This window comes from Aspergillus ambiguus, assembly GCF_047715705.1.
Source record: "Aspergillus ambiguus strain CBS 117.58 unplaced genomic scaffold BDV59scaffold_1, whole genome shotgun sequence".
NCBI classification, from domain to species: domain Eukaryota; kingdom Fungi; phylum Ascomycota; class Eurotiomycetes; order Eurotiales; family Aspergillaceae; genus Aspergillus; species Aspergillus ambiguus.
The window spans coordinates 387,603-401,979 of record NW_027395514.1 but is presented as its reverse complement, the minus strand read 5'-3'; the positions used below and the strand labels follow the sequence as shown (position 1 = coordinate 401,979).

Sequence of the window (14,377 nt, the reverse complement as noted above, 5' to 3'; positions counted from 1 at the left end):
AATAATAACCTGTGGCAGGAATGTTGTCACGTAGGGCAGCGCATGCACACTTGATCTGGAAACCCAGACGCCAAGTCAATCGAGGATGCAGCTGCAGAGGCGGAGACCCCCATTGAGAGGAAGAAGAATAATAAGAATAAGAACAAGAATCCCTTGTGCCGAGAAATTTTCACGATGGGCACAAAGGCATGTCTTGCTTCGAGTCAGTTCTTTGTATACCGACATTTCCTTCTCCCATGAGAGGGGTTAAAAACCCAGTGGAATACCTTATTAACATTAATACCTACCTACCTATTACGAAACCTCCGCATGATTCATTCCCTCTTCGGTTCTCCCATCAAGACGTAATCCGATCTCTCCCAGTCCATCCCAAGTACCCAAACTTTGATATTCTTATGATTGGGTAGACATGATATCACCCGGCTGCCAACCTTCGCGACGATTCTTGTGCTTATGGTTTCAGCCCATCAGGCCTGAGAGATCTGATTTGAAAAGGAAAGCTTGGAAAGGAAGCAGAAATGGATATCTCATTAATAATGCAAAATAAAAAAGATCCGATCCAAGAATCGGACGAGTCTTGAACTCCTGATCCACTCCCAGTCACCGACAGCAAAGTCTGGTATCAAGAACCCTCCCTAATCACAAGGGAGTGAGGGAGGGTGATCCTGTACGACTTGTCTGAAGGCGTCGAAGTGAGTGGATGGATACGTGCTGAAAAGGGAAAAGCTCGTAAACGACCGAAAAACTCGGTTCAACAGCACCACGGAAAAAGGGTGTATGCGGGTTCCATGGCTCCTTTTTGGCCTGCAGTTCTTGACTAACCGCTCACTAGTAGCGATTTAGCATGGGCAAGGTCGATCCTTCGACGCAGTCTCTTTCTTATGCCGACCTACGGGGTTTGCGACGAGGGAGGGGGAAGACTCCATACACGGTACGAAGGCTGACGCATCGGTCTCTAGGCAACAGATACAGCTGGCCTGATCCTGCTGGGAGATAAATATAGACGGTGGTCAGACATGGTGACCGCGCGGATGGAAAACCGAGGTGATGATAACACATGGGAGAAGCCCTTAGTGTGGTGATTTTTATGTATGGAGGAGGGTACCCTCCCACTAACTGGGTCCCTCCCCGCGAGGGCGGACCATTTGGGCTTCTTGGCCGTCGCCCGAGGGGGAACGGACTTGAAATCGTGACAGCCACCCCCGTCCGAATATCCACCGATTAAAGAAGTCATGGCAAACGGACGATAAACGGCCCTCCCGGCGTCTGAGCCTATCTTTCCCTGTTTCCCATGAATGACTCTAGCACTCCACCGTTCGAAGTGAAGAATGCAGCTGGTTGACGGGAGGTTACGTACCTTGGTACTGGCTAGGATCATCTACCGCGATACACTCGGGCCAATAACAGCCAGGACTACAACAGAAAAATACCTCCGGGTCCGCTGATTTGCTGGGTGGAAGGGCGTCCTGACTCTGTCCACCGTTGCCACATTACAATCTACGGCTAGTCTGCCACACCACAAAAGCAAAATGTCCGTCGCTCGGCTGTGGGCAAATTGGAATGGGAGCGTTCAATTAGTTGACTCCTTTCTTCCGGTAATAATCGCCGGACTCCTGACACTCGTGATTCGAGTATGCCAGTTGTCCATTCCTGCTGCTGCATGGGGATTATGACGATCAAGGCTTGGATGCCGCTGAAAGTTTTATTCTTATGCGGCAATAGGACGGAGTATTGGGCCTGGTTACTTTCGTTGACATCACGTTCGATTATTCGAAGGACTGGTTGAGTTGGGCGGACTAAGGGCGAATTACATTGTCGGTAGGGTGACGCTGATACAAAATGAAGCAAAAAGCGTCTACTCCGCACCTGACTGTATCCTAGGTCTCTGGTTGGAAGACAGCATTGTTAAGACGGAAATAAAATTGTCTGATTGAATGTTCCAAAAGGCACCCCAGCAGGTATTAATGGGGAATTAACGGCTATTGGTGTCTACCTAGCGCCATAACACGGTGAAGGAGCAAGTTGCTTTAATCAGAGACGGGGATGGCCACAGGAAGTGGATCTCCGAGTACTCTATTTTTTTTTCGGTCTTTTTAGCTTTCCCTCTTTTTTTCCCTCATTATACGCAGTGCTCCATACACCGTAATCAAGGTCAAGACTGGATACGCGGCACTTTCGCCGAGACATCCGACCCAACATCCACTATGCATTCGGTAGAAGGGGGAAAATAAAAATGCAGATATTTTATTCCAGATTTCAAAAACCAGACCGGTGAGGATAGACTATATTATTCGCTAAATCCCAGAGACTAGCGGACCGGAAGTGAGGGGAGAATGTAAAATCGACTTTCCGCGTCAAGGGGTGTCAAATAACTCCTGTAAGCCACTTCCCTGCGGAGCACCACATCTTGGGTCAGAAACGGTCGTCGATTCCCAGGCATGGTCGGCCGAAGAAATAGCCATGTTGCATGGGATCTTTGCTGCTTTGCTGCAGTGATCATGACCGACATGAAATTTCCAGAATAAGACCGGTGGGTGAACCGCGGTCTGACTGGATCTTCCGGTGGAATGGTGGATTCGTCTATCAGTGGATTGGTCGTGAATGAACGTACGGAGTCGTCCTGCCATTAGGTATTGACTGGTATCAAAACGAGCACGTCGTGTGCGGGCTAATGCAGAAAACCAAGCTAAGTTGGGTTAGGCCAGGTCATCCCTACCCCCGATGGACATGCTGATCAGCAGGGCTTCCGATATGAGCGATCCAGGAACGTTCCTGCAAGACGGCCTCAGGCTGTCAGGCAGCCTAAGCCGTAGGGGGTTTAGCCTGCTAGTCTGTATGCCGGTATGCCTGTATGCCTGAGGCCTGTCAGGCTGCAGCTTCCCGAAACGACTCGGCGCGTTACTTACACCCGCGTTGGTTGTGGATGAACCAGATCAACAGGCAGGTGAATGGGTAGGTGTCTCAGTAACATTATAATCAGAATCCCTCTATTCTGCTCTCCTTCGAGCGGCTAGCTGAAGGACGCCGTTGGTTCAGTTGGCCTGCCTGGTTCTGTAATGTTGTTGTTATAGGCGCTATCGATCACTCCAAATCACGCCAACAGTCCATATCCCTTGGTTAGTCCTGGATTTCACCAAGGAATGTCCGCCCCGTCCGGGAAGCCCGTTCAGACGCATGGCTTCCAGACGTCTATTGATGTCGCTCGTCAGCAGACTTACGATGTAGCCCCATTGGCCGGTCACAAACGACTCGCGGATGACGCCTCAGTCAAGCCGGAGAAGGCCCTAAGCATAAGAGACACCCCAGTCTCTTCGATCAACCCACCTTCTCATCAATATACACCGGCCCAGCTGGGCAAGACTGACTTTGTTCGCCCCTCGTTGGCCCTTGCACGTAATCGCTTAGTCGCCAGCGAAATCCGTCCAGTCACGGCTACCGCCGCAGAGACAAACGCCCGGCCACAAAAGGCAGACCCTGACCAGGAAAAGTATGGTCAGGACGGTCTACTATTTTTGAAACACCCTCGATATAATCTGTCACCCGCGCTGGTCGCCAATTTTGCTGCTCTTGGAATCCACGACATCTACGCATGGCAGGCGTCCTGTTTACTTGCGCCCGGCTTGTTAGAGGGAACCCGCCATTTGGTATACACCGCTCCCACAGGTGGTGGAAAATCGCTCGTGGCGGATGTACTAATGCTAAAACGGGTCATTGAGAATCCTTCCTGTAAGGCGATTCTTGTCCTACCGTATGTCGCATTGGTCCAGGAAAAGCTCAAATGGCTCCGGCGCATCGTGCAGGATGTCGACAAGTACATGGGCACTGACGATGGCCTTGCTACTCCGTTGAAACCGTATCAGCAACGCTGGAAGAAGCTACAGCGGTCAATCCGCGTTTCCGGCTACTTCGGCGGAAGCAAAACATCGGCATCCTGGGCTGATACCGATATCGCTGTCTGCACTATCGAGAAGGTCTAGCCCTCAGATTTTTCTGTGTCATTCCGTCCCTCTGACCCGATCTACAGGCGAACTCTTTAATCAATACCGCAATCGAAGAATGCACCATCGGGGACTTGGGTGTCGTTGTCCTGGATGAGCTGCACATGCTAGATGATGAACATCGTGGCTATCTCATAGAGTTGATGGTCACTAAACTGCTTCTACTCCAACAGAACATTCAAATAATTGGCATGAGTGCTACCCTTTCGGTGAGACCCATCTGATTCTGAAGCCGAGTGAGATATCTGACAAAAACGAGAACACTGAGCTACTAGCAGAGTGGATCAATGCCAATTACTTTGTATCGACCTATCGCCCCGTCCCAATCGACGAATACCTGGTGTACGAGAATGCAATATATCCCGCTGCAACCTCGAGACAGTTGTTTCAGATGATCACCAAATTGGCATCAGTGCCCGCGGTATCCCTTACAGACACGATGCCTCCACATCGCATCGTTGAACCTTCTGCATTCAGGGAGTTTGCAAACCCCGTGACAAACGCCATGGTCGCCCTGTCCGTGGACACCGCGGCCTCGGGGTACGGTGCGTTGGTCTTCTGTGGTAGTCGACAAGGCTGTCAGATTCACGCCTCTACCATCTGTGAGGCGATGCCGACGCAGTCTGCAGTTGACCCAGAAGAGCTAGGGAAACGCTTAGACTTAATTGCTGAATTACGAAGCCTGCCTAGTGGGCTTGACCCCGTTCTTGAGACCACACTTGTCAAGGGTGTGGGTTTCCATCGTGAGTATCAGGCTATGATTAATAACGAGATATATCGGCCATGTTAACCGTCTTATGTCAGATGCGGGCATGACAACAGAAGAGCGCGAGCTGATTGCCCAGGCTTACGATCAAGGAGTGTTAAAGGTCCTTGTGGCTACTTGTAGCCTTGCTGCGGGCGTGAACCTGCCTGCGAGGAGAGTCATCATAAATGGAGCACGCATGGGAAGGGAGCTGGTTGGGCCAGCAATGCTGTAAGCACCCATACACTTCTTTCCGTAATCTGAACTAATAGGTCCAGTCGGCAAATGTGTGGCCGAGCCGGTCGAAAAGGCAAGGATGAGGTTGGGGAGACGTACTTAATATGTGGCAAATCCGATCTTCAGGCCGTCTGCGATCTCCTAGAGGCCGATATGCCAGCTATTGAAAGCTGTCTGGCTCCAGAGAAGCGGGGTCTCAAAAGGTAAACGTCTCTCAGGTGTGACCAGTATCCGACCCTCGCTAACACCATGAAGAGCCCTCCTAGAGGCTATTGCAACGGGGCTTGTATCGGGCTATGACGCGATCAAAGAATACGTGAAATGCACCCTTCTCTATCGAACCATGGATAAGAAAATAGCATACAGCATCATGCACTCGGCTCTTGAGGAGTTAATCGACGAAAAGCTTCTTCAGCAAAATGACGATGAGTCGTATGGGGCGACTCAACTCGGTCAGGCAGTTGTGGCATCAGCATTCGCGCCCGAGGATGGCCTGTTCGTTCACGAAGAACTCCGCCGTGCGCTCCAGGCTTTCGTGATGGACGGGGAGATGCACATATTTTACATGTTTACCCCTCTTCAAATGGCGATGAATACGCCGATCGATTGGCCAATTTTCCGGGATCAGCTCGACGAACTCGATGATAGCGGTCAGCGCGCCTTGCAATTCGTCGGAGTGCAACCAGGGTTTGTGAATACCATGTAAGACACGCACCATGCGTCCTGCCGTCCTCTCTTTCGCCCGTTTGAAAATATTAACAACTCACAGGGTGCAGAGCGGTGCCTCCCTAAAGGAAAATACTCCAGAGCAGGTGAAAATGGCGCGGATTTATCGCCGCGCCTACACGGCCTTTCAACTACGCGATTTGAGCAACGAGGTACCGCTAGCTGTCATTGCGAATCGCTACCGTATCCCCCGTGGCGCGATCCAGACCTTGGCACAGCAGTGTCATGGATTCGCCGCGGGGATGGTTAAATTCTGTCAGCGCATGGGCTGGGGCATGCTTGCCGCCGTGTTAGATCATATGCGGGACCGGCTCGAGGCCGGCGCTCGCGCTGATCTACTAGAACTGGCGCAGGTGACTTACGTGAAAGGATGGACGGCTAGGCTACTCCGTGAGAACGGCTTTCGGAATTTACGAGCGCTAGCCGAGGCTGAGCCAAATGACCTTGTTCCAGTGCTGATGATGGTGTGTAGAGAACTCAGATCGGTCCGATCTCCACTGTACTGACTTACTTGGGAGGTGAATTCTAGGAAGGCACAGAGGAGTCAGTTGGATCCGACGGATGCGGAGCGTTATTCCAAGAAGCTACTCGCCAAAGCTGAGATCATCGTCGCATCCGCAAACAAGATATGGGGTAGGTTATGCCGATGGTCCAAGTGTCGATGCGTACGCTGACTGCTGCAGAACGGGAAATGCAGATTGAGCTGGACGAGTAGAGGCCATTTTCTATATACCTATCTTTCTGTCGGTATATTTATACCTTTTGAGTGTCTTGGAAGTAGCATTGGGCATCGATCATTGCAATACCCAGGCGGAGCATCAGGGCGCACGCGATACACTTGGCAATTATGAAAATATTGTATAGACATGGACGCCAAATCTCATGTATACATTGTATAGCATAATGTCGGTCGATAGTCGGATAAAGTCTATGCAGATATGAGCGCTACATCAACCTTTTACACCGTTAATCATATCCTGCGCCTGCATGACCTGGCCCTGGTCGACGAAATCCGTCAAAATCACGTTCGGCAACCGACCATGCGCAGCACGACACAGCTCCGTCTGTGCGCCGATGCTGCCATTCCCGGAGGCCGCGTTGGTCTGGGACGCATGCTCCCTATCCGGGACCTTGATGCCCAAGATATCAACATCGAGGAAGTGATTGACTATATACATGCGTCCGTCATCGGATAGATGGGCCGGTCGGTCGATACTGCAGTTCGGGAACGAGGGATTGGTCTCGTCGTACGGAGTCTCGAAGAAGTAAGCAAATTCATCAAGAATGTATGGCACGGAGGCCATATCGGCGCCGTAGTCTACAGGTCAGAAGAGCGCAATGTCAACGAGACTTCTTCCTACGGAGCTCCGGCTTTCTCCTGAGATCGTGACTCACCTAAGAACACCACCAACCGTTTGCCTTTGCTGATCAACTCCCCGAGCTTCGGCCACGACGATACCGGCAGCCCCTTCGGCGAGGAATCAGGAACGAACGCATAATCCTTGACGTCGGCCTGTGCGAATGCCGAGTCGAAGTCACCCACGGGGACACTGTCACCGTTTGTGAGGAGCAGCGTCACCACGTCGTCCGGGTGCTTCTCTAGCCAGGCTTTGACGGTGGCCAGGTAGGATTCGAGGGTCCCCGCGTCTTCGAGGATACAGGACGTGTGGCATAGGTGGAGGGTATTATTCTTAGGCTCCTTGTGTGTCTGGCCCTGGAGGAAGCGGATGCCCATGTCGAGTTGCGCGGTCACGTCGATGTTTTGATTATGCTGGGGCAGGGGCCCGACGAAGGGGCTGTCGTGGGCGCCCAGCTGGGTGAGGTTGGAGTACGGACGGTCACAGTAGGCAGCTTGGCCATTGCAGACGGCGGCAGTAACGGACTGGGGGAGGACGAGGAGAAAGACGGAGATTATGCCTGGGATGAGGCAGGGAGAGCGGAGGTGTTGGAGAAAAGACATTACATTCGCGGGTTGATCTCGGACTATATGCACGATGTCTGCATCGTAATCGATCGTCAGGTTTCTGTCTCGGTCGTGCAAGAGGATACGCTGGCATCCCTTGCGGGAATCCCCTAGACGCCATGCTGATTTATATACGACAGTGAACAGACTTCAAATGACCGAGTCACGCAGAATGCGGAATGTCCTGTGCAACAAGGGATCAGCCGCGACGCCTGCAGATGGATCATTCGAAAGACTTGTCACGCGAGGAATACATGGGTTTCTAGTAGTCAGGAACGGCGGATAGTCGAATGCCTGCATGTGATCAAATGTTGAAAATATATGCAAGTAGAGCTTGACATGGTTGTATATTTCCGCAGTCGCATCACGTATGACATGCATTTGACGGAGTTGCAACTCGACGACCTGCAGGGTTGTGGTTATCAAATATTTTAGATAGTAAAGACCCCATGATAGAATCATTGAAACGTGTACATGTGGAAGAGAAGCAGAAGTGGGCGTTACTAGATGTCGATGTAGATGCAACTAGATAGATGTTTAGTCAGATCGCCCATCAGTCCAATCGCTCCAACTGCATCGCCCCCTCCAGCTAACAACATCCATCGCCCTCAACTTCTCCTCCCTCGCCTTTTCATCTCCTCCACTATCCTCCTCCTGATTCTCTCCCATTGACTATAACCGTCTTCGGTACCTGTGGTGCATCATCCTACCCTCCGGGTCGGCCAAAGCTTGGTTTCAAAACAGCTCCGTGGGTCCTCCGTCATTGCAGCCTTCTCCAGGTCGATCCTTGTCCTCCGTTACCGCCCGCAATTCTCCTTTACGTACTCGATCTGATCGCCGGAAACACTGCGGAGGAGCGATGGTAATGCGAACCTTTCGCTGATGAGCTCCATGATCGAGGGCAGTGAAGACCGGGCACGAGAGGATGAGCTCGATTTGGGCCATGCCGTGGAGGAAAACGGCGTTGGAGATGAGGACAAGTCGCCCGAGCTGGCCGACTACCCTTCAATGACCTATGCCGAAGATGATCTTCCAGTTGTAGCCAGTTCTGACCAGGAGCTCACTGGGAATCACGTCCCCTCAGTTGATGCCGACACGCCCGGTGCTTCGTCGCCGCGGCCTGCGCAGCCCGGCACCCCTGTCACTATTGATGAAACTGCGTCCACACCGGACGACCTCCCCTCCTTACATGTAAGTCGGCGACCGATTCGACTCTCTAGTGTGTTATTCACTGATCGTTGCAGGGCTCCCCCTCGTCGCAAAGTAGCAGCGCCTTGGCCCTGCGAAGCTCTCCTCATCCCAGTCCTAGCCCATCGCACCGCCCCTTCGATCTCCGTTTCCAGTCTCGACTGTCGTCTGGCTCCTTTAGCGGCTTAAGGTCGTCCTCGCCTTTTCTCGCCCAGATACACTCCCGAAAATCGTCGCTCACTAGTCGGTTATCCCCCGCTACCGCTGATTCCGGTGCCGACTCCCCCCAAGGACCGTGGGATGTAGTACGGTGGACGAAGCTGCGCAAAATAACAGGCCAAGCCTTCTCGGAGGTTGGAAGGCGGAATTTCGGTTCTCCTACTTGTCTGGCTGTCACCACATCGATTGTCATTGGGACGTCCAAGGGGGTCATCCTGGTGTTTGATTACCAACAGAACCTGAAAACCATTATTGGGACAGGAACAAAGGGTATGAACGGCTTGTTGCGGTTCTTGGAGACGTTGCTAACCCCCTTGACTTCTAGCGATTGAATGCGGAGCCATCGCATCGTTGGCGCTTTCTGCGGACCACTCGACGATTGCCGGAGGCCATGTCTCAGGCGATATCTTTACGTGGGAGATATCAAAATCGGCGCGACCTTTCCTCCATATACCTCCAATCCCTGCCAACCAAGACGACAATCGCACTTCTGATGGACATGTCGAGGGCTCTGCTGTCATCCACGTTGGCTTCCTCGGGACGAGACGCACCGCGTTGGTATCCGCCGACAAGCGAGGAATGGCGTTTTCTCATCTTGCAACCCGCGGAATGGGCGCTGTGGGACGTACGGTCAAGACTACGAGGATACTGGGTCGATACCCCCAACATATCTCGCATGGAAACCGACCCCGCAAGCCGAGCTCGGTGCTGGCATTTTCGCCCCTTCCGCTGGGCAATGTTGAACAACCAACCGACTCGCTGGGGTTAGTTGCCATGCTTACGCCGTATCTCCTCGTTATTGTGTCGACGACGCCCGTGGCTCATACCCAGCACAAAGCTCCTCGGCCAAAGGAAGTTGCTGCACACGGCGCCATGACAGGCGCCTTGGCCTGGTTCCCAGCCATTCGGCTGAAGGGGAAGGACTCTCAAACATCGAGAACGAAACTTGTATACTGTTGGTCAAACGTCTTGACTGTGCTGGATGTCGCCGAGATGGAAATGGAGGATGCGCCGGATAGGGATCGACCTCCTACACTGGAGTTCAAAGCACGCAGTAGGTGGAAGGCTGACGAAGCCATAGTCGCGGTGCAATGGTTGAGCCGTTCTGTGCTGGCAGTCCTTACAATCACACAGCAGCTGCTGATACTGGAGGATCCTTCGATGCGCGTGACAGACGCCGTCGACCTGCTCAGCAGACACATATACCATGCCGATTTGTTTTCTTCTCAGCTTCATTCGCTGGTCGAGCAGTTCAATGAAGAGGACACGTCAATGCATGGAGTTGTAGCTGATGCCTTTTACATGAGCTTTCGGTCCTACAAGGGGCGATTGTTCCTGCTGGGTTATAATGAGACGCTCGTTGGAGGCCTCTCGAACTGGGCGGACAGACTTCTTGCGCTTATGGAAGCGGGCGATTTCATCGGAGCCATCAAATTGGCCACCGCGTATTACAAGGGTAACTCCGAAAAGCTCACGGTCGGCCTGCCTGATGAAGACACTCTGAGGCAGCCTATCGTTCGAGAAAAGCTATTGGAGATGGTGTCCGCGTCTCTCAAGTATGCGTTTGGTCGAAATCTGGAGGCAAATAACGAGCGACTTGACAGCCGACAACTTGAGGAACTAGCGGAGGTCTCGATTGCGGCTTGCGTTTGTATGGCTGACGACGACTTCCTCTGGGACGAGGTTTTTAACTGGTACGAGGAGCAGGAGTCGCAGGGGCTTTTCCTAGATGCCCTTGAGCCATATATCGTTGAAGGGACGGTGCGCTCACTACCACCGACGGCCGTTAAGGCCTTGATCTCCCACTTTTCTATGACCCACACTGCTAGCCGTTTGGAAGAGATAATATGCCTTCTTGATACGACGACAATGGATATTGATCAAGTGACGACCTTGTGCAAACACCACAATCTGTACGACGCCTTTATATACGTCTGGAATCGTTGTCTGGGCGATTACGTGGGACCCCTCCAGGAACTCCTAGGACTTGTTCCGTCAACAGAGTCTCTGGTGAATGGGAACTCCGTGAACGAGCTGAGGCAGTACACCAATGCGATGAAGATGTTCCCATATCTGTCCTTCATCCTGACGGGCCGCATTTACCCGACGGGCGAGGACATGGATGATGCCGAAGCCTTGAAAGCAAAGACGGCGTTGTACGAGTATTTGTTCTCAGGAAATCTCTCTGGGGCGAAGCCTGGAGCTCCCCCACAGTCAGATGGAACGTTTGCAGACCTTCGGAAGATATTGAGATTTGATACGCCTAGTTTCATGAGCATGCTTAATGAGGCTTTTGAGGATAGTTTCCTGAACGAGCAAGACAGTGATGAGACCCCTTTCCAGGGTGTCTCAATAACCCGCCAATACCTGATCAGCATATTGCTCCAGATTATGAGTCCGGCCTCCTTCCCATCCTCGGACACCATCTATCTCGACATGTTCGTGGCTCGAAATCTGCCGAAGTACCCTCAGTACATTCTACTAGCCGGGAGTACACTGCACCAGGTCCTGGAGCGATTGTGCAAATATCCCCTACAAGAGATGACCGATGATTGTGAGCTTAGCGCCGAATATCTGCTGTCTATCTATCACCCTCCAGACATCCAGAGCTTGATCCCATTGTTTAGGGAAGCGCGCTTCTACCGAATTCTCAAGTCCACTTACCGCTCGGAAAAGCTGTTTCCTAATTGGATCCTCACTTATCTCGAGGATCCGAACGAGCAGGATGCTGTGTTTACATGCCTGCAGGATTGCCTCCGTCCTGGTTCCAGACTAGGCAAAAAGCAGAAGCAGGATGTTATCGACGTGATCAAGAGTCATGCAGGTCAGTTGGCAGCCATAGATGTTGAGAGATCAGCGCGGACCGTGCAAGATTTTGCACCAGAGGCTCACGAGACGTTTCTCGATGCGCTGAGCGGTGACGACTATGGCCAATACCAGTACCTGGCAGTTGTTGTTGAGTTGACAATGCAGCCTGCTGCTGACGGACGTCCACTGAAGCCACCAGAAAACTGGATGCTCGAGCGATATGTTCAGTTACTTTGCCGATACAATCCATCGCAGGTTGCTGACTTTGTGGATGAACTACGCGTGGGAGATGTGCGAATGGAGCAGCTCCTACCGTCGATGGAAGAAAGTGGAGTTGTGGATGCAGCTGTCATTCTCCTGGCTCGACAAGGCGAAGTCAGAGCTGCCATGGACCGCCTGATAGCCCATTTGGGCACTCTTGAGTCGGGTCTTGTCGGTATTCTGCATAGCATACGGGAGAGTCCGGACTCTGCCAGCACAGCCGAGGCCATTGACGATCTTGTTGAGTCCCTGGAGAAATACGCACGGGTTGGGACATGGCTCTGTCAAGGTCAGACGAAGACTGCCCGAAAGTCACGCATCCCTGAGAGAAATGGTTCAGGAAAGCACGCTATAAATCAACCCCTGTCGTTCGATGAAGAGCTTTGGCTGGACATTATTGAGGCCGTCGTTCGCATTGCGAGCAGCGTTTTCGCTCGGGTCCACAAAGGGCCCGCGGAAAACAACATGACACAACTGGCTCCGATCGTATCTCACAAAGCGGGAAGCAACGCCACTCAATTGCTAACGTCTTTCCGTAACTTGGTCCAGCAGGTCTTCAGCACACTGCTTTCCAGCACAGTGCGGACAGGTGGTGGTGGTGGAACGTCGACCGGCGAACGAAGCGATGTCGCCTTTCTTCGCATTCTGCGCGCGTTTCTCACCCGTGCCGCGCGCTGGTCCCCCTCTCTTCTCGAGCTCCGAGCCGTCCTGGCGTCCATCTTCTCCGCGTACACGTATGAGAAGTCCCTTCTCGCGCTGGCCAACGGGATGCTCGACCGAGACCTCTTTGTACATGTGGACGAGGTGACCCGATTGCGCCAACAAGGGTGGCGACCGCGAGGACAGGTGTGCGAACTGTGCCGGAAACGTATCTGGGGACCTGGCGTGGGATCCCAGTTCTGGAAGGCATGGGAAACCCAACAGGCGGAAGCCCAGAAACAGCGAATTGCGCGACGATTGGAGGGACAACTTGATCCCACGAGCGCGCGGGGCAAAGGTAAGGGGGTCGCAGTGCCCGTAGCTGGTCAGGCGCTACACCCGATGCATCTCCACCCCGAGGGTGGTCATGATGAAGAGAACCAGGCGTTGGGGGATGGAGTGTGGAATAGCTCCAGAGATGGCCACGAGATGCCTCCAGCAGGACCAGCGGTGGTGTTCTCCTGTCGGCACCTCTACCACCGACAGTGTTTGCTCGAGTTGGATGACCATAGTGGCCGAGGGAGACGACAGTCTGGGCATCTTTTCTCGGCCAGCGGACCGGATATGGAGGGTCTATCATGCCCGGTTTGTCCTGTACATAGCGATGAGCGCCTTCATCATACTTGACGACCCTAATCAAGCCCAAGTGTATTTACTTAGTCCCTGAGTCTTCTATTTGATGTGTCTCCTCGAGATCCATGTTATACTGCATACTATTATTAGTGCTCCCTTTCCCGGTCTCGATTCGAGGGATGATTAATGTGGCGGCGGGATGTGAGCTGCTGATCCATGGAACTGACGGCTGATTAGGCTTAATGATTAGCGGCAAACAGCGGGTGATCGGATGCTCTGCCGTCTGGAGAAGGGCCCGTCGGCTGACCAGATGAAGCGAAAGTTCCTATACAGGGCGGATGGCAAAGCTTCTCCTCCTTCCAACCTGACCTCAACCTCCACCGTCCGTTTTCTCCACCTCGGATCTTGTCCTTTACTTCTCCACTTTCCCCCCTGCGACATCTTCAGCTACTCCCCGAGATTCATCCAGCCGTCCCGCTGATTCAGAGCGGCTCTTCTCTGCATCTCATTGGATCTGCTGGATCTCCGTGTGCCTCTCTGCTTCGACGGGCGGATCCAGATGATCGTCTCTTTCTGCTTCCTGGTTCGTTCGGTACTCAAGAGTTACACTTTGGCACTGGAGACATCCCATTACTTGGCTGATCTCCCCACCTTAAACCACCTGTGACAACGACTGTCGGACTTCGGCCCTCTTTTGTCAATGCCGTGTCAGATCCACCCCGCCAAACCTACATCCATGACCATCCACCTGGGCAGATCCTCGAAGCAAGGGGTCTGGAGCTTGTCCGACGATAGACACGGAGTTAAGGTCCGTGTCGTCGGTGTATCCATGGCTCTCCGTCGAAACGCTCCGGTGGTGCGTCAGGGGTGATACAGACAACGGCTTGTATCTCTTCGCCATCTCTCTTTCTCCGAACTTTGATTGTTTGGTTCGAGTCCGTCTGCACCCAGGTTATCATG

At 52.8% G+C, this 14,377-nt stretch overlaps 3 protein-coding genes across 3 annotated transcripts; 2 read left to right on the top strand and 1 right to left on the bottom strand.

Annotated features, from left to right (window-relative positions):
• Positions 1-2,896: 2,896 nt before the first annotated feature.
• Positions 2,897-6,626, top strand: BDV59DRAFT_166419 (DEAD/DEAH box helicase). Its single transcript, XM_073687714.1, has 9 exons — positions 2,897-3,971; positions 4,025-4,207; positions 4,258-4,741; positions 4,803-4,974; positions 5,022-5,183; positions 5,236-5,682; positions 5,750-6,170; positions 6,225-6,339; positions 6,390-6,626. Exons 1-9 carry the CDS (start codon positions 3,141-3,143, stop codon positions 6,419-6,421), a joined length of 2,847 nt encoding a protein of 948 aa, XP_073552980.1. The 5' UTR covers positions 2,897-3,140; the 3' UTR covers positions 6,422-6,626.
• Positions 6,627-6,656: 30 nt separating this feature from the next.
• On the bottom strand, positions 6,657-7,666 carry BDV59DRAFT_197158 (uncharacterized protein; the record flags this gene model as incomplete). The annotated part of the gene is made up of 2 exons (XM_073692846.1): positions 6,657-7,024; positions 7,102-7,666. The coding sequence occupies 2 exons, from the start codon at positions 7,664-7,666 to the stop codon at positions 6,657-6,659; spliced, it is 933 nt and encodes a 310-aa protein (XP_073552979.1).
• A 599-nt stretch (positions 7,667-8,265) lies between these two features.
• Positions 8,266-13,679, top strand: BDV59DRAFT_166418 (CORVET complex membrane-binding subunit VPS8). Its single transcript, XM_073687713.1, has 3 exons — positions 8,266-8,860; positions 8,914-9,346; positions 9,402-13,679. The coding sequence occupies exons 1-3, from the start codon at positions 8,552-8,554 to the stop codon at positions 13,469-13,471; spliced, it is 4,812 nt and encodes a 1,603-aa protein (XP_073552978.1). The 5' UTR covers positions 8,266-8,551; the 3' UTR covers positions 13,472-13,679.
• The last annotated feature ends 698 nt before the right edge of the window (positions 13,680-14,377 follow it).

Coding starts and splice junctions, on each gene's coding strand:
- BDV59DRAFT_166419 (XM_073687714.1), top strand. CDS start 3,141: ATGTCCGCCCCGTCCGGGAAGCCCGTTCAGACGCATGGCTTCCAGACG. Junction 4,975..5,021: donor CTGGTTGGGCCAGCAATGCT/GTAAGCACCCAT, acceptor TAATAGGTCCAG/TCGGCAAATGTGTGGCCGAG. Junction 6,171..6,224: donor TTGTTCCAGTGCTGATGATG/GTGTGTAGAGAA, acceptor CTTACTTGGGAG/GTGAATTCTAGGAAGGCACA.
- BDV59DRAFT_166418 (XM_073687713.1), top strand. CDS start 8,552: ATGAGCTCCATGATCGAGGGCAGTGAAGACCGGGCACGAGAGGATGAG. Junction 8,861..8,913: donor ACGACCTCCCCTCCTTACAT/GTAAGTCGGCGA, acceptor TGATCGTTGCAG/GGCTCCCCCTCGTCGCAAAG. Junction 9,347..9,401: donor TATTGGGACAGGAACAAAGG/GTATGAACGGCT, acceptor CTTGACTTCTAG/CGATTGAATGCGGAGCCATC.